The 24,851-nt window shown below is 43.0% G+C and overlaps 1 protein-coding gene across 1 annotated transcript in view; it reads right to left on the minus strand.

Moving 5' to 3' along the window:
• Nucleotides 1-11,358: 11,358 nt before the first annotated feature.
• Nucleotides 11,359-24,851, minus strand: part of LOC147463799 (uncharacterized) — a 55,317-nt gene continuing 41,824 nt past the window's right edge. Inside the window, exon 2 of the mRNA XM_086529552.1 lies at nucleotides 11,359-11,557. Within this exon, the coding sequence (XP_086385678.1) occupies nucleotides 11,489-11,557 (69 nt within the window). The 3' untranslated portion in view covers nucleotides 11,359-11,488. The remainder of the gene's footprint in view (nucleotides 11,558-24,851) is intronic.

The following is a 24,851-nucleotide window of genomic DNA, read 5'->3' on the forward strand; positions in this document are numbered from 1 at the left end:
CATCACATGTAAAGGTTGCATGTCGACACGCAAATGATGGGAGGTGTTTGGGAAACTTGGGTCACCATTCCATATTGAAGTAGCATTCTTAGGCAAGGGGGATAGACAGGTACAGTATAGTGAGCATAACAATCTCTTTGTTGATCTTGAAGCATTGCAAAGGTATGCAATGTAGTTCACTTCTTTGACATGAGTCGAGAGGAGTGCGATGGGGTTCTCAAGTTTGCTTTGAAGCTCAACGAGTGCGAGGTCCTCAAGAACAAGAAGCTGGAGAGAGTCACCATTACCCTCATGAACAGAGCTTTGGATCCATCAATAACCAAAGAGGACCCATGATACTTCAGCGTGCAATCCACTTTTTTGTTTCCATTTTAGTTGGAGGTTGATAAGGAAGATTTTGAAATCCTCGATTGGATTTTAATTCAAACTCAAAGTCCTTCCATGATCAATGAACAAAGAAATTGAGGTGTGCTTTTAGTGCAAGGATTTTGTGACTATACAGTTGAATGGCACATGGCAGGTGACTTGAAGTCTCTTAAGTGCATGTACAACATAACACAGGGTGGTGGATCCATTTGGATGCCATCTTGAGAGATAATGTGACCTAAATACTGAATCTCTTGTAAGAAAAATTCACTTTTCTTTCAATCAATATAAAGTTTATTCTCTCGTAAATCTTGAAATATTACCCAGAGGTGTTGCTTGTGTTTGTCTAATGAATTAGAGTAGATGATTATATCATCAAAGAACACTCCAGTTTTGGTTCGGTGAGGTCTGAATAGCTTCTCCATCAAGCGGTTAAATGTGGCTGGTGCATTGATCAAGCCAAAAGGCATGACAATGTACTCGTAAAGACCAAACGTAGTGCGAAATGCAGTCTTTACAATGTCTTGATCAACTATTCGTGGAATGGGAAACCTATTCTTGATAGTGATTCTTTTTCCTTGAACCTAAAGTAGATTTGCCTTTCAGGGAATTTAACATTGGCAGCCATGCGATCAAACCATGGTGCCCCTAGGATTACATCCTTGTGCTTGAGAGGATAAATAAAGAAATCCTCCTTGTCCACATAGCTTTGGACATGGAGCCTCAATTTCCCAATTAAGGGAGTGACTAAGGCTTCTTGCCCCTTGAAAGCACCATTGGCAAGTAGGACATTTCCCATCTCATAGGCTTGGATGCCTAGCTTGGTGGCAACTCTGTGGATATGAAATTGTGAGTAGAACCAGGGTCAAAGAGAATAAAAGCATCATGTTCTCTTACCTTTCCCCAAGCATGGCATAGAGGAGATCCTTTGTGATGAGCATTCTCTTCTTGAATTTTGACCAAGGTAGCTCTAGGAGGCTCATTACATGTATTCTTGTGGCGGCAAGCACTTACAACAAAGGTTATCTTTCCAATAACGCTCTAGCTCTTCAAGAGAGAGTTTATTTTTGCCTTTATAAACTCCCTTCTCCTTAGCTTTGTTGTTGTTGGCGTTGCCTTTGGGAGACTTTTGGACATTGTCCTTCCCCTTAGGCTCGTTACGGTCCTTGTTTTTCGTGGGCTTAGATTTCTCTTAGCTCCTTGTTGGAAATTGATTCCTAAAGCCACCATGGTATGGTGTATGACCGCAGATATGGTGCGTGGCCTTTGGGAGTTGACATACTCCACCATACCCTCAATTAAACCAGCACAAAATTGTTGTTTTTGCTCTCCAAAATCCATCTTTTTGAAGACATTGGCTTTGAGATATAAATCCCAAAACTTTTCTACATATTTGTGAATAGATTCGTAGGGAGAGAGCTTCAATCTTCGCCATTTGGTGAGTACTTTGTCTTTGGCATCTGTAGCCAAAAACTGGTTTATGATGGAAGCTCTTAAATCTTTTCACGTTCGTGGAGCTTCACCATTTGCTTGTAGGCTAGACCACCATTGCCTAGTGAACTTTTGAAAATGCATAGCTACATGACGTAGCTTAGAGCACTCCGTGAAGCCCTCATCTCCAAAAGCCGCATCGAATTGTTGGATGAAGGCCAAGACTTTGTTCGTAGCACCAAAGGTGCCATCGTAGGTAAGGAAAGATATGTTCTTTCCTCCCTCTTTGAACTTTTTGAGCTTGGACGACCTCTTCCATGCGGCATAGGATTTCCTATGGCCTCTTCTTTTAGGTGGTTCAAGAGATGCACCTTCACTTTCTTCAGAAGAGGAAGAGTATGAGGAGGATGGAGAAGAGGGTGACCTCTTTCTCGCCTTTTTCTTCCCTGGTTCCTCCTTGTCTGCACAATCACTTTCTCCAAAGGATGAAGAGGATGGAGAAGAGGGGGACCTCTTTCTCGTCTTTTTCTTCTTCTGTTTTCTCTCGTCCCTCTTTGAATTATGGTATAGAGAAGTGTGCAATGGTCTTCTCCATTTAGGGGGTGTTGGAGAGCATTTTGTCCGCCGTCTTTGTAGAGTTATCTCCACTGAGGTGGCAGAGACTCACTTCTTTCTCGTTCTTTCAGTGGGGGATCTACCGTTGAAACTTGAGTTCTCCTTTGGGAAGGAGATGCATCATCGAGTACTAGATTTTTGCGCCCTTCATACGGATCCTCTTCTTCTTCCCTTATGGGAGAGAGGCCTCTTTTGGAAGTCTCACAAGGAGGCTTCCTAGGTACTCTCTCTTCTTGGTGTGGATTTTGGAGAATCCCATGAGTATGTAGCTACTGTAGTACTTCACCTTGGAGGGATGGATTGCCCATGGCTTGTTGAAGCCTAGAAACAAGATAGTTTACAAGCATAGGGGCATCATTATTTGCTCTTTCATTAGCAAAATCAAAGCTATCAACATTAATTTCACTCTCTTTACTATTGTTAGCCATTCTAACAGATTTTAGGTGTAAAATTATGAAGTGTACTTTGGCACTTCAAGCCCTAGTTGCTACTCCTCTTAAACCCTTTAGAAAAGCACTCAAGCTCCGATACCCGCAGCTCGAATATCATTAAATGCAATTAACAGAAGAGAGGGTCTTTCACCACCAAAACAACACTGATTCCTGTCAAGCTTCTAATAGCTCAATAGTGGTTAGCCATAGGCAAGCCCCATGGGACTCCACTATTAAGACCATAGCTCTCGACGGTGATGCCCCATTATCTGCACGAAGCAAACGCACTGCATGGCTGAAAAATCCCTATTCTACTTACTCAATTGTAATTAATAATACCAACCATTTATGGTCAACTTGAAGACCTCTCTTCTTGAGAAAGAAAAGAGAAACCTTGTGCTTTGATACCGATGTAACATTTAATGGGGTAGTAACTTATGTGTAGGGGAAATTAACATAGACATAGTGAGCATTTCATTAAGGATAGAATCTTAATGAGCATAACAAGAGTGCTTGGTTGGAGAGAGAGCAACAAAAGCATAACACCTTGTTAAAATTAGGCATGAACAATACTTCAAAAAGAGAGAGAAATTAAGCTATTGACAACAGTTGAGGACCGGATGTACATGGAGCCGGCGGTCCCCCCTCCAAAAGGCTTTGTGTTATAGGTTTTTCCCATCAAGGGAGACATTTTACAATACAATACTTTGTGTTCCTTCAATAACGTGCTGGTGCAATGAAGATGGAAGCTTCAATTCCCTCACGGTCTCACACCCAAGACCTCACACACCTTCGAAGTGGTGAGAGCTAGCGAGGTATGAGAGTAAAACTAGAGGAGCAAGAAGTATTCTTACGAGAAAGAAGTATTTCTCCTCACTTTATCACTCTTATTAGCTTAGCTTAGCTTAGTAATTAGCGTGGTAGAGGAGATGAGCATGCTTGAAGCTTGGCTCTTGGTTGGATTTGCATCACAAAGCCAAGAGTTGTTGAGCCTTCCGTTAAAGCTTGGAGAAGGAGAGAGAGTTCTTTTCTCCACATATGAGTTGTGTGAGTGTGTGTGTGTGTGTGTGTGTGTGTGATAATGCCTTTGTATAGGAATTAAGCAAGCCATTGGGCTGCTTAATTCTCATTGGACCCCTTGGCAGACTGTCCAATAGTCTTCCAGGGAACTTCATTGGTTCTTTTATCAAGTGTTTTTAAATTAATTAGACTAAATTTACTCTAGCCTAATTCTCATCGGTCCACCTCTTTGGCTAGGATTTGAATGGGGGTTTCGGGGTAGCTGGCCTAGGAGCCTGACAAGTGTTCACTATGCCCTTTGCGTAAAGGGAGCTTGGGAGTGTGTGTGTGTGTGTGTGTGTGTGTGTGTGTGTGTGTGTGTGTGTGTGTGTGTGTGTGTGTGTGTGTGTGTGTGTGTGTGTGTGTGTGTGTGTTTCTCTCACTTCTTCTCTCTCTTCGCCTACCTTTAGAGCTCGCCCTCTCCTTGATAGGGATGTGAGAAGACTTTTGAGTCTTCCCACGAGCATCCAAATTTCCTAAAATTGCCAATGGAATTTTTAATTGAAACTTTGAAAACTTAACTTTTGGAAGTCTTAATGGGCTGAGCCTTAGGGTCTTTATAGCACCATTCATGCACATTGCTCTTTTGTAGATGGTCCCTCTTTGGATCCCTATTTTCCCTCTTTCGGATCCCTATTGTGACCAGTCTGCTAGTCTTACCAATATTCTAGCTTTTTCTCCCCTGGTACTTCCCCATATTAAATGATCAATTTAACTTGAGAAAATCATTTAAGATAATTAGATATTAGTTATTATGACATGTAGATAGCAAACAGTAAAATCATGAGTGCTCTTTTGGCTCTTTTCGCATCCTCTTCTGCCTCTCTAGTGCTCCCATCCCGCCTAGCATTTCAACTCTACCCCCGTCGGTGTATGTAGTGAGCAACCCCCACTTGTGCTTCCTAACCCACTTTTTGCATCCTCTTTTGCCTCTCTAGTGCTCCCATCTCTCTTTCTGCTTCCTATTTTGTAGCACTTTGTTGACGCAGAACTCTACACATAGTGCAAAGGTATTCTATTATACTTTTGTGTAGTTCCATTTTGTGAGGTCAGTACCAACCGAATAAGCCTGGGAGAACTGTGTTCGGTGCTCCTCATCACTTGGTAATGACCATCATCGCTTGGAGCCCCTTCTTTGAAAGAGACATTCTCTCATAGAATGTGGTGCAGTTTTTATTTATGTTGTTTGTAGACATAGCTCATGAAAAGGCCAGGCCTAGGAGAGCGACAATGAGCAAACTAGAAGACCCTGTGACGAAGATCTCTACACACACTGCAGAGGTATGCTATTATACTTTTGTGTACTGTCATTTTGTGAGGTCAGTACCAAGAAAATAGGGGTGGGAGAACCGTGTTTGGTACTCTTTTTTGCTTGGTACTAACCTCCATCACTTGGGGCCCCTTGTGCAAAAGGGACATTCGCTCAGAATGTGGTGTGCTTTTTGTTTATGTTATTTGTAGAGATGGCTTGTGAAAAGGCCAGGCCTAGAAGAGTGACAGGTGATTCCTTGCATGCTCAAGCAAGAAGACGCTGATACGAGGGACACAAATGCGTCCTACAAGAGCTGTGAAGGATCGAAAGACACATGCAACCATCCATCCACGGCTTTCATTTCAATGAGTAGTGCGAGAGATTTGCGAGCATTGGAGAGTGGGCATGCGATGGGATAGCAGTGCACTTCGCAGCATGTAGGAGATTGCAAAAGACTACCTCGTTGTATTCTTCAACGATGGATATATCTTGGCTACCCATGCCCATTGCATCACAATTATTCCACGAGATTTTGACACACTTTGGAGGTTGCGTTTCGCTATGATGGGTTGCTTCAACCAGTCCCTATCTAGGACAGTAGAACCTTGGATATTCTTAACATCCCCCCTCTCCATCCTCGTGTGCGACACACAACGACTTCAAGGACTGAAAGCAGTAGAAGAACCCGATCACGGGTCGAGAGGAAAGATCAATCCTCATCCCATAAAGATGGGCAAGCAAATCCCGAGCCTGAGGGAGTACCCAAGCCAGGTACAACTCCACTCTAGAAGCCTGATCCAATCAGGGAGGGGCCTAGCCAGCTAGGGAGGAGCCTGAGCCAGTTAGGGGGAGGAGCAAGAAATAGCCAGGGAGGGGCGTGAGCCGGTAAGGGAGGAGCATGAGCCCGTGAGGGATGAGACTGAGCCAATCAAGGAGGATCCTGAGCGAGTCAGGGAGGAGCCGACACAAGAAGAGCCAAAGACAATGGCAGTGAGTGTCAGAACCAAGCGAATGGAGACCATAATGAACTTTTCAAGGGCCCGATTCGCTTGGTATTGACCCATGTCTTTGCTGTAATGAGAACCATAACCAAGCGAGGACCCTAATGAATTTTTCAAGGTCCCATTTCCCTTGGTTCTGACCTCCATCCATAAAGAAATTTAATTGCTAGCATTTATTCATGTTAGGCACGCTATCTCGCTTCTCCCCGTGGACATTCAAGACAAAATATACGTAATAGATCTGCTTATCTCGCCCATGCTTCAGAACAATCGAGTTTCATTTTTGGCATTGATTGGCTGGTTCAGTAGAGCAACTTGGGATCTAGCATGCTTTCTGGTCACTACATACAATCAATCGTGAGTTGCCTCTTGAAAAGTAAAAACTATGCTAGATTTAGGATCTTCTTTTTCCTCATCCTTGATTATTTTGGTGTTTTTTATAGTGAACAATAGAGTCTGTTGTTATCCGACATTGAAGATAAGATTGTCTGCTACAGAAACTCCGGGCAAAGCAGGGGGTTCCATGGGTGTGTAAAGACATAAGGCACATCTTTATGCGTTTGCTAGTAGTATCTGTTTGTAATGCCTTATTGAAGCAAGCACTTATGCCGCGAAAAAAATTATATGTTGTGTAGAGCACATTTTGTTAGAACATGATTTAGGGAGTGCCACTCAGCACCAATGGATCAGCATGCCCACGAAAATTGATGACTACAGTTGTGGCTGGCGTACATGTACGAATGCTATGCTCCTTGTTAGCTAAATTTTGGATGTACCAAAGGTAAGTACGCGTATTGTTTCAATGCTTGTATTGTTGCAATGTTTGTATTAAAAAAATTATTTACTTACTTTCTTATTATCACGCTTCTACAACACCTTCAATTACATAACTATAGCCCCTATGATATGCGCAAATTTTTTGTAATGGCCATTCAACATATTATAATCTCGGTGCACAAACAGTTAAGAGAGGAAAGCGTTCGAGCTAAGAAGTTTGAACAGGCCCGCATTGACGAAATGACACAGCCGCACCAACAGACCTAAGACGAGGTTCAAAACATACAAGAAACAATCAATCAATATTATGCGGACTCTGCAGAAGTAGAGGATTGGGTTACACGACGTCAACGGCAAGAGTGAGAAGAGAGGGAAGCTTCACAGGTGCAAGATGCATGGGAAGCCATGGAGGAGGCCCATGCATTCGAACACTACAATAACGTACCCGAGACCAGCGTCCCCCAAGGGAGAAGGAGCAGCAACTGGGGGAGGGCACAGAAAAGCAGTAGCAGGGGAAGGAAGAAGTAATTAGCACCCTTTTGTATACATTTTGAAAGAAACAATACAATTTGTAAAGTTTTGAAACAATGAAAAGTGTACATTTTTTAATTACATGGCATTAAAACTCATTGTGTGCACAATGTATGTGACCTAGCTTTCGGTGGAAGCAATCAAGTGAAGTGTATTTGAGAGGGACTCCTTGCACAATGATGTTTTCTCCTTGCGTCTTGGAATCTGAGAAAAAGAAAGAGTTAGTATCTATATCTTACTTCATTAAAGACAAATGAAATTTATCCATTTAATAAGTACCTTTCTATTGTTGAGATTGAATGCATACACTTCTGGCAGAAGTGGAAGGTCTTCATATGTAAGATCTACTCTAAACTAGCAAGAGTTGTACTTGACATTGTCTCCATCACAGTAAGTACGCTCTCTCGAAAGTAGATCTCCATTGATAAAGGTTTGTTCTCAGAGTTAGACTCTATATCTTGGTCAAGCGGAATAAATTGTCCACTAAAAAGATGATATCTAAAATAGTAAAATGACACTATGAAATTTTGAGAGATTATAAAGTACTTGCAAATTATGGACTTCTTGCAAAATACAGATTTTGCCGTGTGACTGTTTCCTATCCCAATTATCATCTAAAAAGTCCACACAACTCTTAAACTTGCAAATGAACATTGTTGTGGTAGTTATTATTTGCTCATCGAAGAAGAAATCTACAAACAGTTCAACATGCATAAATAGAGTGAGCCTAACAATCTTTGTAGCAATTGAATACTTGAAGGACTTTTGTGTATCCTGAAACAACCTATTCTTGAAACTTTTACTAGTTTGGGAAGCTGGCAAAGACCAATCTTTGTTGTCAAAGGATGGAGGTGGCAAAGGAGTTCACGACCCCAACCAGAGGATATTCTTGGTTTCAAATATGACATATCATAAAAGTATATTCCATTATCTGCAAGCTCCTTGTGTTGTCTTTCTCGGTACATTTGCTCACCAATAAATGCATGGAAAGCATAAAAAATCCCAACTATGCTCTCAATTGGTTGCGAGTCTGTTTTATTCAATGGATAAATATCTGCAACATACCAAACATGATATCAAGCCTAAACCTGCGAACATAATCATACACTAAATGAGATATGCTCAAAATAACTTACAGTTGGGTCGATGTCGTGGAAAATTAGGAGGAGATTTTTGCAACCTGAAGTCTGCATGTTGGAAAGCATATTGTATGAGGACCTCTTTCGTCCGCTTGCTTTGTGAACACACTTTAAACTCTTTAACCTGTACAACCCTTGAAAGTCTCCACAAAATCATTGTGTTCCCTCCTCTTCCTCCTCCTCGTTTGCAATAGTACCAAGCTCTGATAGTTATTCTAGATGGTATCCATGCATGATCATCTATAGTATAATTGTTAAAAATGCTAACAGAGTCAATGGTAGTGTTAGGCCTTTTCATGGTGTGCACTAGAACACAAAGTAGAGTTAGCGCAAATATGAAAAAGGGAAGACAATTTCGAGAGGGAAATAGACCTTCTCAAAGCAATATTTGGGCTGGAACATAGATACTAGAGTCTTCAATGCAAGTTCTAAAATACATCGGTACAAAGTTAGTACAACTTATGATATTTATGCTTTGAAAGTGTGACATTGTATAATTTGAAAAACAAAAGTATTATTTTCTTCATTTTTTATAAACAGTTTGGCTCCAAAATGTCGATTTTCAAACGTAACGTAAGCCTCTTCCTCATTGGTCGAACGTTACTCTCTCTCTAGAACTAAAAGGTTCGAAAGTGAGTCTAAATTTCTCTTAATGTGGTGCAAATGCAAGATAACCGGATATCCACTTGCATTTGAGAGCCATTATTTTAGACCTTTCGAATCATAATTCAATATATATAACAAAGAAATTAATTGATGTGGTGCATGCTTTAAAGATTTGGAAGCGTTAATTAATCGGTGTTGATTTGATAATCAAAACTCATCAATACAGTATCAAATATTTATTATCTCAACCCTTCATAGATGATATGCATATTAACTAAGGTACCTTCATTCAAAGTTTTTAGCCTAACATTTAATACCAACCCGAGAAAGAAAATGTTGCAGCTAATGCTTTGAGTCAAAGACCCTCTTTTAAGAATCTATCAACCATTATTGGTACCTTATTTGACTTTCACAAGATACTGATTTCAAAACCACATGGTTACATATGCTTGACAGTTCTATGCACACATTTTTAGAATACACTATACAAAAACATTTTCCTTATTTTAAACAAAAAAATGTGTCACAACCTTTTCGTCTTTTACTCATCAAAGAGTTGCACAAACCACCCTATGTTGAACATAGAGAAGTTGCTGCTACATTTCAAAATTTATGTCATCATGTTTATTGACCTGTATGAAAAATGATACTGCACTATGTTTGATTTTTCAAAAAATTAAATCGGTGACAAGTAAAAAATTGGGTCTTTTACATTCTCTCCATTCCTGAAAAACGTTGAGAACACAATTCTATGAATCAAGCTGCACATATCTTTCTTAAAGCTATTTCTCCGCATCATAGTTTGTCCAAGGTGATAATATCTTATTCCAAAGTTTGTGGTTCTTTTTGAACTACAGTTTTTAAAATCTTGGTACTACTATTATTTTGCGTTTCATCCTGAGTCTAATGGTCAAATGGAAGTAACTAATCGTGCCATCGTTGATTTACTGAAAGTTTATGTTTCTTCTCAACCCAAAAAAATGAAGAATCCTCGATGGACCCACCACAATGTGTTATTCCCCTTCTATTCAAAGCAAAAATATTGTTAACGAATTCTAATCATCAGTTCGAATAGTCACTTGCTTGGCTTGTAAGTGAAAGAGTTGAGCGCACATTCACACTCAAAATGAGGCTGCACATTTGAATAATGACACAGGTAGCACCAACAAGGTTCGACAAAAGGAGTAGAACAGCATAACTCAATCAATAGCATGGAGGGGCTTACAGTTCATCTTTGGGCGGACTGTTCCGGGGGGGGGGGGGGGGGGGGGGGGGGGTTTGAAAGGGAAAGAGGCGTCCGACAAGATGGTGGGATATACTCAATGCCCCCCTCTCATCTCTGGATAGGTCCTTGTGATATCGTTAACATACGGAATCCAAAAAGGTAAGCTAGCAGAAATGGATGGAATCCAAAAAGAAGCTCTCGTCTAATGGTGCTGAAAATTACAGAAACTGCCATGACAAGGTCCTCTTTTAAGCTCCCGAAAGGAATACTTGGTGACTTCAACATTTCAACCTTCAAACCTCTATGTAAGCTGCCTTAATGACAAGTGGAGAAAGGAACACACACACACACAGACCCACTCCACTCTCTCTCCCAACCTAACCGAGATGGCATAGGAGGGATCAACCCCCAAGAACGCTCTCGCTTGGCTAATGGTAAAGATACTACAAAAAAATGTGATGACAATGTCAACATTCATCTATGGGTGTAATTACATCAAACCTTGCAACAAAGTATGGGTGTCTCGAACAACAAAAAAAGGTGCCACAAACTGTCATTTCTGAACCCAGAGCCATCTGACAGGTAAATGTGGCATACTCCTCACAGAGGGGACCTAAATGACTGGACTTCTGCAGCGTGTGAAGCCAGTAAATGCTGAAGGCCATGGAGAGCAGCAGTAAGCCACATCAAAGTGTCAAAGAAAGAAAGCAACTGCAGTTTAGCTGTGACATTTGCAAAGCGCATACATATAACCCGTAATAAATACCAAAATGTGTCACATATTTAGGGCAACAGAATGTGCAAAGCCCTCAAAGTGAGACCACCAAGGGATATTCTTCAATTTAGTTATAAAAAAAAGGCTTGTGTATGTGCATGTGCATGTACATAACTAATTAACCTCAAACTGCAATTCATGCCTTTTGGATAGCAAGTAATGGATTCATAAATTGGCTTTATGTAACATTATCCCTAAAGACTGGGAAACAACACTTTTTCCTGTACAAGAAATATGATTTCCAGAGTTAGTTATCTATTGGAGGGTAATTGATTTTCCTTCATAGACAATCTTGACTGATTATGAGCTGGTCCTGTGGATTGACCACGAGATTGCATGTAACCTTGCCCTGTAAATGTATATATAACATTAATCTCTCTCTCTCTCTCTCTCTCTCTCTCTCTCTCTCTCTCTCTCTCTCTCCATATATATATAGATAGATATAGATATATACATATATGTACATATATATATACATAGAGATGTACACACACACACACACACACACACACACACACACACATATATATATACCTAGATGAATCCAAGATAAGCCCAAATTCACCCTTGAAGGAAATTGCAAGGTACAGACCCATGGTAGTCACCCACAAGACAATATAACCATCCGCTCCATCATGCATAGTATTGACTAAATACCACGACATCCCCACTAACATCGTCAGTGCCCAATACATATGCTCCCCAACACAACACACACCACACGCGTACACACATGAGCATACATCAACACAAAGTTCAACGTACTGAGTTTCTATCATGACTCTAGAGATCAAGGGCAAACTCATACATATATACATCTAGATATATGTATACGTATAAACATATATATGTACGTACATATATATATATATATATATATATATAAAGAGAGAGATGAGAGAGTGAAAAGAGACGACACAGAGATGTCGGGTCCCAACCCTCAAGAGCCCCTTTGCTCTGTTGCCAGAGCAAGTACTTTCTTTATTCTTGCACACATGCAACTACAATGACGCTAATGCTGAAGGGTATTGATGCTACTGAGATACTGAAGGGATCTATGTCGAAGACAATGATGTCGACGACGGGTTCTGTGGGTTCTGTGTCAAAGACGGGAAGGTCAGGTCTATGTCGAAGAAGATCAAGTCGACGACGACGTACTAAGGGTCTTTGTCGACAACAATGAAGTCGACGGTAGTATTGTGTCGAAGATGGTGAAGTCGAGGACGATTCTGTGTCGAAGACGGTGATGTCAACGACGGGATCTATGTCGAAGACGATGATGTCGACGACGGGTACTACTGGTCTATGTTGACGACGATCATGTCAACGACGACAACGACGACGATGGTGACTGTGACGATGACGATGATAGTGTCGTCGTCAAGATAGGGACTACGATGACGACGACGATGTTGACGATCGACAACGACGACGATAGTGTCGTCGTCAAGATAGGGACTACGATGACGACGACGATGTTGACGATCGTGTCTACGACGACGACGTTAATGCTGAAAACAGAAAACGCTAGATGTTCAGCTATGGATCTGCTACTGTCAGGAAGAAGATAAAGCCAGATCAGATGGCACGCTTGTTTATGAGCAACGATCGACAACGACGACGATAGTGTTGTCGTCAAGATAGGGACTACGATGACGACGACGATGTTGACGATCGTGTCTACGACGACGGCGTTAATGCTGAAAACAGAAAACGCTAGATGTTCAGCTATGGATCTGCTACTGTCAGGAAGAAGATAAAGCCAGATCAGATGGCACGCTTGTTTATGAGCAATATTTTCAAGTATCATGGCATGCCACAGTCGATTGTTAGCGACCGTGATCCACGCATGACAAGTTTGTTCTGAAGAGGCTTGTTTGAGAATATGGGCACAACGCTCAAATTCTCTTCGTCATTTCATCCTCAAACAGATGGGCAGTCAGAAGAGGCAAATTCTACTCTCCTAGATCTGCTGAAGTGCTATGTATCAGAGCATAAAGGAAAGTGGGAGCAGTATTTGCCATTGGTGGAGTATGCATACAATAATACAGTGCATTCATCAACTGGCAAGGCACCTTTCGAAATAGTTGAAGGTGGCAAGAAAGTTCCTCCCATACTGCATACAAAGGACAAGATATTTGAAGCAGATAAGTATGTTCAGGATATGGATGAAATGTACAAGAAGGTCAAAGTGGCCTTGGAAAAGACTCAAGCAAAGCAAAAGAAAGCAGCTGATCGTCACCGTCGTGAAGTGGTATTTTCACTTGGTGATTGGGTGCTTCTACGCTTTGAAAAGTCAAGGTTAAAGAAGATGAAGGGCAAGGAAAGACTGTTTCCAAAGCTCAGCATGCGTTACTATGGGCCTTTTCAAGTGTGCGACATAATCACTGATGTTGCATATAGGCTGAAATTGCCTGACAGTTGGAAGATTCACAATGCGTTTCATGTGAGTCTTCTCAGACCCTATGTGGGTGATGTGCCAGAAGATATGCTAGCTAAAGATCAGCCGGAAGTCAAGGAACTTGACGAGATCTTGGTCCCGGAACAGATTTTGGCACATAAAGAAATAAAAGTGAAAGGCAAGGTTGCTAGGCGTACTTGGTAAAGTTCAGAAACTATCCACCAATGGATGCTAAGTGGATGGAAGAAGGTGAACTTGCAGAGTCACCAACTGTCTTATCACTTTACCTTGAAGCCTTCGATTTGCAACCTACCTTGACCCCTTGAGTTTCAAAGCTACATGGATTGTCAGTGTGACAATGGCTTCTGAAACAAATGATGTACATCGTATCTAAAGTGAGCTCAAATCGATGTTACATCAATGTTAGAGCTGTACAGATTGTCAGTTTGGCAATTGCTCTTATGGAATGTCTATAGAAGTGAGTATTTCTTGTCAGTTTGTCAAGGATACAATAATTGCTTCTATTAAAGGATACATGTGTAACTGCATTCTTAAACTGTCGGTTTGGGTATGCTCGAAAGTGTTACTGGGCCCAACGTGTACTATAAGACAGTGGCAAAATGTGTAGCTACCATTTTGTCATTGGAAAGTTAGTGACTCAAAGCAATGGCAGAGTGCGAAGCTACCGCTACGTCATTGGGACAGGGTTCACACGCAGGCAATACATGTGTCGACAAGGTGTTGAATACACCAGGGTTGACAATGAGCATGTATGTGTCGTACATGTGTCGACAGGTGTTGAACACATCAGTGTTGACTGTGAGCATGTACGTCATAGATGCAAACGAGGATGTTTGAGATTTCAAGAGGGGGGTATGTCACCAGCGTGTGACTACCATCTATCCTTTTTGTTGATTTCTTTCTTATTATCTATTTACTTTCACTTTTTTTGGAAACACCCCTCGGGAAATCTAACTGCCCTGCATTGCATAGCTAGTGTGGAACTGTCCAGAGGGAGTCCAGGCCTGAGGGCAAGAGAGCACTAAGGTTGGACAAAGACTATGGTTAGCCAAAGTGGGGTCATTGACTAGCCAAAGTGGAATCCTTTGCTACAGAGGCTACATTTCAGTTTTGGGTGTGGCTGCACTGTACAAAGGGAGTCAGATGACCTAGAAAGATACAATGGCAGCATCTCCTAAAATTTAGGGAACTGCTATTTTGGGACCTGAAAATGTGTTTGCATCATTACCTCCAAAATGACAAGGGGAACATTTTCTTACTCTGCTGGGCAACCGGTTGGGAGATTTTTAGGCGGCAACCCCGAAACGGAAAAATGCTTGTAAATGTGCCAAGTGGCACCTTCTGGTGCACTTTCCTCATGCAACAAGAAGTGGCGCTGATTTTTAAGCTGGGAGAGGCTCATTTTCAGATTTTGTCACAGGTTAAGAGCTATGGAGTGCTTGCTTTCCCTCCTATGTACAGTGCGGTGCCAAGAGTGATGCCCTGCACGCTACGCACTACCCTCTCTCTCCCCTATGGCAGTATGTTATGCCCCGCTAGTGGGATTTTCATTTGACCAATGTACAGTTGTGTGGGTTCATGCGCGATTGCCGAGGCAAGAGCCTCTTGCACAAGTACTGGATTAGCTAGCGGCTAATCCCCCGCAGGTACAGGTGAATTCGGAGAGGCTTCACGCCAGAAATCTCGTCCGATTCAAAGGGCAAGTAGCCCTACAGGTGCGGGAGCTCGAGGACTTGCTACGGATGCGACCGGCACGCGAAACGAAGCCCGAAACAGTAAATTACAGCCTGCTGTGTATTTTTGCAGGTTTAGGGTTTTGGCCCTAAACGGTCCCTAATACCCCCAGGAGGTTCGGGGACGCGAGGGGACCGCTGTACAGGTGATCTGGCGCATTTTCGGGGCTGAAAACAGAGAATTCAGCATGCTGCAGATTCTCGCTTGGTTTTGCAAAGTGCCCGTATGCGTCAGGAAAGTCGGCCAATGCGTGGGAATACTGACTGTGAAGGGTTCTAGTACAGTTATGCTGCCGAAATCAAGCCAGAACAGTCAAAATTCAGCCAAGGTTGTGCGGGACAGCTTGGAAAGAACCACAGCGTATATTCCCTCTTTTAAACAATAAAGAAATACGGAAAGGGGCGCCTAAATTAGGGGCCAATCTGGTGTCGGTCTTCTCATACAGGTGCATTCTAGCATCTGTATCCCATTCCCCTCTCTTGTGTCACTATAGAGCAGGTATAATAGACGACTTATAATGGGTGAAAGCTAAATCAAGGTTTAAAGTAAAGTCTACCGCCCTTTTGGATTGAACAGGCCGATTTCATGGTTCCATCGACGGGATTAAATCACTTTTTACCATAGAAGTGAGCCTTGGTCAGTTTTGGGCTTGAAGACACAGGGGATCATAGACCAGACACAGGGAATTACAATTATGGCTGACAGACCAGATGATGTGACTGAAGAGGTTTCCTCTTCACAGGGTCAACAGACACATGAAGTGGGTGAGTCCTCAAGACAACCACAGACGGATGATGATATATTCAGGACCCAGTTGGCTACTGCTGTGGCTATGTTCACACAAGTAATGCAGAACCCGAGGTTTTTAGCCTTTCTGCAACCTCCTGTTCCGTCTCAGCAAGTTGGGTCACTGGATCGTATTCAAAAGCCTGTTAAGGCTCGAGCACAGGTGATTCATACCGCACAGTCAATGGAAACACCTGTACACTTGACGGAGAACATGCAGTCTCCACAACCTATGCCTAAGGTGCAAGAACAGGTGGCTGAGATGCCAGTCTTTCAAGCTGTACCAGTTCAGCCCGCCACCTTTCAACAGCCTATAGCTGGTTCTAATGGGCAGGGAAGCAACCTACAGGCTATGCTACAGGTCTTCCCACCACCTTCAGTACACCCTGGCTATTTTGGAGGTGGATCGATATTCCAGAGCATGGCTGGTCATGCACCTAGAAATCAGTTTTACACGCCAAGAACAGTGTTTGGGGGTGCTCAAACGATGATGCCTAACCCCATGTATGGTGTCACGGGTATGCTACCAGGATTTCAAAGCACTCAGGGCCAATTTGGGATGCCACAAGCAAATTTTGGTATGGCTGGAATTACAAATCAACAACCAAATATGGCATTTCCAGGTCAAGTTAATAGCGGCCAAGGAACACAGATGAACCCTAATAGTGTTCCCATGTTTCAGTCACTTCCATATGACAACTTAACGCCGTTGGAGAGGCCAACTCCGTACAAAGAAGGTGGCAAAGGTGTGACTTTCACGACCTTTACAGGGTTTGATGACAGGAAGAAGGCTCTCTCATTCCTCCAGCAGTTTGACAAGGCCTATGCAGGGGGAAACTTTACAGAGGCTTCAAAGGTCCGCAAGGCAGCCACTTTCTTGATAGGGAATGCGGGACAATGGTGGACAACTTTATTGCTTCAAGGGCAAGCTCCGTCCACATGGATTTACTTCAAGCAGATTTTCGCAGCAGCATGGTTATCTAATGACTTTGAAGCAGATGTCATGACAGAATGGCACCAGCTTAATGCTGCCACTTGCAGAAATCTGGATAATTACAATCGGAAGTTTTGGAAAGCTCTACTTCCAGTAACTTCCTATAGGTTTGTGCCATTGACAAAACAGATTGAAAAATACTGTTGTGGCCTACCTTAAGGATTGAGAAAGTACTGTACGAAGACAAAAGTCACTACTTTGACGCAGCTCATCGAGGTAGCAAACACTGGCAATGGTTTGCTCAAGGGAGAAGATTGTGAATTTAACACCGGTGTCAAGGCACGATCAGGCAAGAAAAATTCAGCCAAGAAGCATGTTCCCAATGAGGCTCCTAATGGGACTCAGGAGTCAGCCAACGTAGGGAAAGATAAAGCTACGGCTGAATCAGAAAAAGGACCAGCAAAGAAATGGAAAAGACGTTTTCCTCGCAAGTCAGAAGAGCAAAAGAAGGTCCTGAGGACAGAGAACAAATGCTTTATATGTGAGCAGCCTGGCCACATTGCTTACAATTGTCCTACAAAGAAAAGGCGAGCTGATTCTGATGACAAGGAAGACAAGAAAGGAAAGAAGCCCATGGCTGGTCTAGTGCCAGCTGATTCTGATGACAAGGAAGACAAGAAAGGAAAGAAGCCCATGGCTGGTCTAGTGCCAGATATGGTGGGCGACAAGCTAAATTCAGATGCAAGTGAGCTTTGCAGAGCATGGGGAAAGGTCAGGGATCAAACAGTGCTTATCTTCTTTGATCCAGGTGCCAAAGGCAACTTTAATTCCCCAGAATTGGCTTCAAAGTTGGGAATCAGACCTGAAGAGATGGGGTATAAAGCAGAGGCAGGTTTGGCATGTCCTGGCCATACAGAGGCTGTGACACCCATCATTGGAAAATTGTGCCTACATATCGACTCCTATGTAGATGCTAAAGAATTTTACATCATGCCACTGGACGGATGTGATGTGTTGTTAGGTATTCCTTGGTTGTTTCGTGTACAGGGAATCATGGATGCCTACAACAAAAAGATCATTGTACAGAGCAGGGGACAGACTCACATTCTGGATGTAAAGCTTAAAGGGTAGTCTATTCCCACTGTATCATCTTCTGCTATTACTTCTGTAATGAAAGCATCTTTTTGCGTACTTGGTTTTTCCACGTGAAGTGTCAGATTGTGATGAATCAAATTTATATGTGCTAGATAAAGAAAGGTCAATGTTTTTACAACAGTATAGTGACTGTTTTTCCCATTCATTACCGTCTCAATTACCGCCAGAGAAACCCGAGGACCATGCGATAGATTTGGTGCCAGGTAGTAGCCCACCAAACAAGCCTCCGTACAGGGTTAGTGCAGCTCAGCAGAAACAGATAATGGGCCAAGTACAGGAGCTGTTAGAAAAGGGGCTGATTCAGCCCAGTTCATCCCCATTCTTTTCTCCAGTGTTGTTGGTGCAGAAAAAGGATGGCTCATGGCGTATGTGCATCGACTACCGTGCACTGAACAAGAATACCATCAAGAATAGGTTCCCTATACCTAGAATTGATGATATTCTCGACAAATAAAGAGCAGCAGCTATGTTTAGTAGGATAGATCTAAAGAGTGGGTACCATCAGATCCGCACTAGATCAAAGGATGTGCACAAGTCTGCTTTTAGAACGACGTTTGGCCTTTATGAATTTTTAGTGATGCCCTTTGGTCTCACAAATGCTCTTGCTACGTTCAATAGGATGATGGACAGAATTTTCCGTCCACACCAGCAGTTTGTTGGTACATTCTTTGATGACATGATAGCCTACTCAAAGAATGAAGAGGAGCATAGGCATCACTTGGCCATTGTGTTCAAAGAGCTACGCAATCATAGATTGCTCATCAATGCAAAGAAAAGTGAATTTTTTCTGGAAAAGATTCATTTTCTCGGACACATTGTCTCAAAGGATGGTGTCAGAATGGATCCTTCAAGAGTTGAAGCGATCAATTCATGGCCAGATTTGAAGACGGTGCAGGATGTCCGAAGTTTCTTGGGACTATGCTCCTATTACAGAAGGTTTATCCGAAATTTCGTTGAGATTGCTTCACCTTTACATGCTCTTCAAAAGAAGGCAGTCACCTTTAAATGGACACAGAAAGAGATTTCAGCTTTTAATCTCTTAAAGGAAAAGATGACGTCAGATCCAGTCATTGTGTTGCCAGATCTTAGGAAGTCATTTGTGGTCCAGTGTGGCGCCTGTGGTAGTAGCATTGGTGCAGTGCTAATGCAAGATGGCAGGGTAGTAGCCTATGAGAGCAGAATTTTTAAAGGGCCAGAAATGACCATGCAGGTCTATGAGAAAGAGTTACTGGCTGTGATTCATGCGCTCTTAAGTTGGAAACACTACCTGCTAGGTGCAGACTTTGTTGTCCAAACGGACCATCAGACCTTGCGATACTTCTTGACACAGGCAAAGTTATATGAGAAGCATATGCGATGGGCAAATATCTTGTCCATGTTCTATTTTCAGATTGTGCATGTAGAAGGCAAGAAGAACGTTGTGGCTGATGCCTTGTCAAGGAAGCCACAAATTTTAGCTGTGTCAATTCCTTATCATCATGAACTTGATGATATGAGGGAACAGTATGCAAATGATGAAGATTTTGCAAGGGTCTTCGAGCGGCTAATGGATGGACAACGTCATGAACACTATCTTCTTAAAGACTGGTTCATGATGACGCATGGCAGATTGTGTGTCACAAAGCCATTGCGACGCAAAGTTATGGAAGAGAGTCATGTCCCACCGTATGCAGGGCATCGTGGTATCGATGCTACAGTTAAAGCGGTTGAGACATTCTTCTACTGGCCTACATTGAGAAGAGATGTGGATGCCTTTGTGCGAGAATGCCTAATATGCCAAAAGGTCAAGTTTGACAGGCAAAAGACACCAAGGTTATTGCAACCACTACCTATTCCAGATAAACCATGGGAAAGTATTGCTATGGATTTTATCTTTGATCTTCCGAGAACGCAGGCAAGAAACGATGGTTTATGGACCATCATTTGCAGATTCAGAACGCAGACTCAATTTATTCCTGTCAAGAAGAAGATAAAGCCAGATCAGATGGCACGCTTGTTTATGAGCAATATTTTCAAGTATCATGGCATGCCACAGTCGATTGTTAGCGACCGTGATCCACGCATGACAAGTTTGTTCTGAAGAGGCTTGTTTCAGAATATGGGCACAACGCTCAAATTCTCTTCGTCATTTCATCCTCAAACAGATGGGCAGTCAGAAGAGGCAAATTCTACTCTCCTAGATCTGCTGCAGTGCTATGTGTCAGAGCATAAAGGAAAGTGGGAGCAGTATTTGCCATTGGTGGAGTATGCATACAATAATACAGTGCATTCATCAACTGGCAAGGCACCTTTTGAGATAGTTGAAGGTGGCAAGAAAGTTCCTCCCATACTGCATACAAAGGACAAGATATTTGAAGCAGATAAGTATGTTCAGGACATGGATGAAATGTACAAGAAGGTCAAAGTGGCCTTGGAAAAGACTCGGGCAAAGCAAAAGAAAGCAGCTGATCGTCACCGTCGTAAAGTGGTATTTTCACTTGGTGATTGGATGTTGCATATAGGCTGAAATTGCCTGACAGTTGGAAGATTCACAATGCGTTTCATGTGAGTCTTCTCAGACCCTATGTGGGTGATGTGCCAGAAGACATGTCAGCTGAAGATAAGCCGAAAGTCGAGGAACTTGACGAGATCTTGGTCCCGGAACAGATTTTGGCACATAAAGAAAGAAAAGTGAAAGGCAAGGTTGCTAGGCGTTACTTGGTAAAGTTCAGAAACTATCCACCAATGGATGCTAAGAGGATGGAAGAAGGTGAACTTGCAGAGTCACCAACTGTCTTATCACTTTACCTTGAAGCCTTCGATTTGCAACCTACCTTGACCCCTTGAGTTTCAAAGCTACATGGATTGTCAGTGTGACAATGGCTTCTGAAACAAATGATGTACATCGTATCTAAAGTGAGCTCAAATCAAGTACATGTTACATCAATGTTAGAGTTGTAAAGATTGTCAGTTTGACAATTGCTCTTATCGAATGTCTATAGAAGTGAGTATTTCTTGTCAGTTTGTCAAGGATACAATAATTGCTTCTATTAAAGGCTACATGTGTAACTGCATTCTTAAACTGTCGGTTTGGGTATGCTCGAAAGTGTTATTGGGCCCAACGTGTACTATAAGACAGTGGCAAAATGTGTAGCTACCATTTTGTCATTGGAAAGTTAGTGACTCAAAGCAATGGCAAAGTGCGAAGCTACCACTATGTCATTGGGACAGGGTTCACACGCACGCAATACATGTGTCGACGAGGTGTTGAATACACCAAGGTTGACAATGAGCATGTATGTGTCGTACATGTGTCGACAGGTGTTGAACACATCAGTGTTGACTATGAGCATGTACGACATAGATGCAAACGAGGACGTTTGAGATTTCAAGAGGGGGGTATGTCACCAGCGTGTGACTACCATCTATTCTTTTTGTTGATTTCTTTCTTATTATCTATTTACTTTCACTTTTTTTGGAAACACCCCTCGGGAAATCTAACTGCCCTGCATTGCATAGCTAGTGTGGAACTGTCCAGAGGGAGTCCAGGCCTGAGGGCAAGAGAGCACTAAGGTTGGACAAAGACTATGGTTAGCCAAAGTGGGGTCATTGACTAGCCAAAGTGGAATCCTTTGCTACAGAGGCTACATTTCAGTTTTGGGTGTGGCTGCACTGTACAAAGGGAGTCAGATGACCTAGAAAGATACAATGGCAGCATCTCCTAAAATTTAGGGAACTGCTATTTTGGGACCTGAAAATGTGTTTGCATCATTACCTCCAAAATGACAAGGGGAACATTTTCTTACTCTGCTGGGCAACCGGTTGGGAGATTTTTAGGCGGCAACCCCGAAACGGAAAAATGCTTGTAAATGTGCCAAGTGGCACCTTCTGGTGCACTTTCCTCATGCAACAAGAAGTGGCGCTGATTTTTAAGCTGGGAGAGGCTCATTTTCAGATTTTGTCACAGGTTAAGAGCTATGGAGTGCTTGCTTTCCCTCCTATGTACAGTGCGGTGCCAGGAGTGATGCCCTGCACGCTACGCACTACCCTCTCTCTCCCCTATGGCAGTATGTTATGCCCCGCTAGTGGGATTTTCATTTGACCAATGTACAGTTGTGTGGGTTCATGCGCGATTGCCGAGGCAAGAGCCTCTTGCACAAGTACTGGATTAGCTAGCGGCTAATCCCCCGCAGGTACAGGTGAATTCGGAGAGGCTTCACGCCAGAAATCTCGTCCGATTCAAAGGGCAAGTAGCCCTACAGGTGCGGGAGCTCGAGGACTTGCTACGGATGCGACCGGCACGCGAAACGAAGCCCGAAACAGTAAATTACAGCCTGCTGTGTATTTTTGCAGGTTTAGGGTTTTGGCCCTAAACGGTCCCTAATACCCCCAGGAGGTTCGGGGACGCGAGGGGACCGCTGTACAAGTGATCTGGCGCATTTTTGGGGGCTGAAAACAGAGAATTCAGCGTGCTGCAGATTCTCGCCAGGTTTTGCAAAGTGCCCGTATGTGTCCGGAAAGTCATTCAATGCGTGGAAATACTGACTGCGAAGGGTCCTAGTATAGTTATGCTGCCGAAATCGGGCCGGAACAGTTGAAATTCAGGCAAGTTTGTGCGGGGCAGCTTGTAGGGAACCATAGCGTGTATTCCCTCTTTTAAATAATAAAGAAATACCGAAAGGAGCGCCTAAGTTAGGGGCCAATCTGGTGTCGGTCTACTTATACAGGTGCAATCTACCAGCCTGTATCCCTCTCCCCTTTGTTGTGTCTTGAAAATACAGGTAAAGTGGGCGACAAATTAAATGGGTGAAAGCAAATAAGGTTTAAGTCTAAAGTCTACCGCCCTTTTTGAAAGTACGGGCCGGTTTCAACATCAGCTTTAAAAGGTTTCAAGAGACTCACATGAAATGCATTGGATCCTCCAAGTATCTGGCAGTTTCAATCGGAAGGAGACATCATTTATCTTTTCAGTAATCCGGAAAGGGCCGTAGTATCGCATACTAAGCTTTGGAAAAAGCCTCTCCTTTCCCTTTTTCTTTTGTAGGCGTACCTTCTCAAAACATAAGAGCACCCAATCATCCTTCTTCAATTTCATGTCGCGACGATGGCGATCCGCTACCTTTTTCTGTCGTTATTGAGACTTCTGCAAAGTCTCCCGAACCTTGGCAAAAGCCGTATCCAGATCTGGCGTATATTCATCCGCTTCAAAGATCTTATCTTTCGTGCTCAGGAAGGGTGGAACCTTCGCAGCGCCTGCAACGATCTCAAATGGCGCCTTCCCCGTCGAAGAGTATATCTTGTTATTATAGGCAAATCCCACCAAAGGTAAGTTCTTTTCCCATTGAGTCTTCTGATCCGAGATACAAGACTTCAATAAATCTAAAACCATTGAATTGGCAATCTCAAATTGCCCGTGAGTCTGCGAGTGGAACAATGACGAGAACTGCAACCGCGTGCCAATGTTCTCCCAAATTGCCTTCCAAAACAAACTCATAAATCCGGGGTCTCTGTCGGAGACAATCGTCTCAGGCGTGCCATGTAATTGGAAAATCATCGTGATCATTTTGTGTTCTCGGGAGATCAAAAATGAAATCCATTTCAGTATTTTCCCAGGCGCGGGTGGGTATGGGTAAAGGCTGTAAGAATTCCTGTGCCTTATGCCTGTCAAACGTGACCTTCTGGCATACTGCGCACAACTCTTCCACGTCCTTTTTGAGTCTGGGCCAAAAGAAGTGTCTCTCTACCCCCCTTCATGGTGGTAGCAATGCCGCGGTGACCCATAAAAGGTGGACAATGACATTCAGTTATAACCTTTTCCCTCAACGACTGTGTAACGCACAACATAGTCTTTCTCATCAAGTAGCCTTCCCGAAGGGAGTATCGAGCTACTATCTCCCCATCCTGTATCCGTGTGAAAAATATCTGCAAAATTTGTATCTGTGGCATATTGATCGACAATATCCTCGAAGCTCCTATAATGTATCGCGGAAATAGCCAGAACCAACGGCTTCCGAGACAAAGCATCTGCCACCACATTCTTATGTCCCTGCACATGGACAATCTGGAAGTGGAACTGTGACAAGATGTTCGCCCACCGCATCTGCTTTTCCGAAAGTTGCTTCTGTGACAAGAAGTAGCGCAAACGCTCCGAGTAGGTAATGCCGCCACTGAGTAAGAGCATGGATAACCGCCAAAAGCTCTTTCTCATAAATCTGTGTTGTCATCTCCGGCCTAGAGAACAAACGGCTCTCGTAAGCTATGACATGACCTTCTTGCATCAAGACCGCACCCAGACTACGACCACAAGCATCACAATATACTTCAAATGACTTGTGCAAGTCCGGCAAAGTCAAAATAGGTCATGTAGTCAAATTCTCTTTCAATGTTTGAAAACCAGTCACCTCTGTGGGTCCCCACGAAAAAGGTACTCCTTTCTGTGTCAAGATATGCAAAGGGGAAGCAACCACTGCAAACTTTCGTATGAACCGCCTGTAGTACAAACACAGTCCCAAGAAGCTTCTAACTTCATGGACATTCCTCAAGTCGGGCCAATCACGGATAGTCTCTATCTTGGCCGGATCCATTTGCACTCCTGCTGCTGATACAATGTGTCCCAAAAAGTGTATCTCTCGT

This window comes from Adiantum capillus-veneris, chromosome 2 (genome assembly GCF_014529385.1).
Source record: "Adiantum capillus-veneris isolate H3 chromosome 2, ASM1452938v2, whole genome shotgun sequence".
Taxonomy (NCBI): Eukaryota; Viridiplantae; Streptophyta; class Polypodiopsida; order Polypodiales; family Pteridaceae; genus Adiantum; species Adiantum capillus-veneris.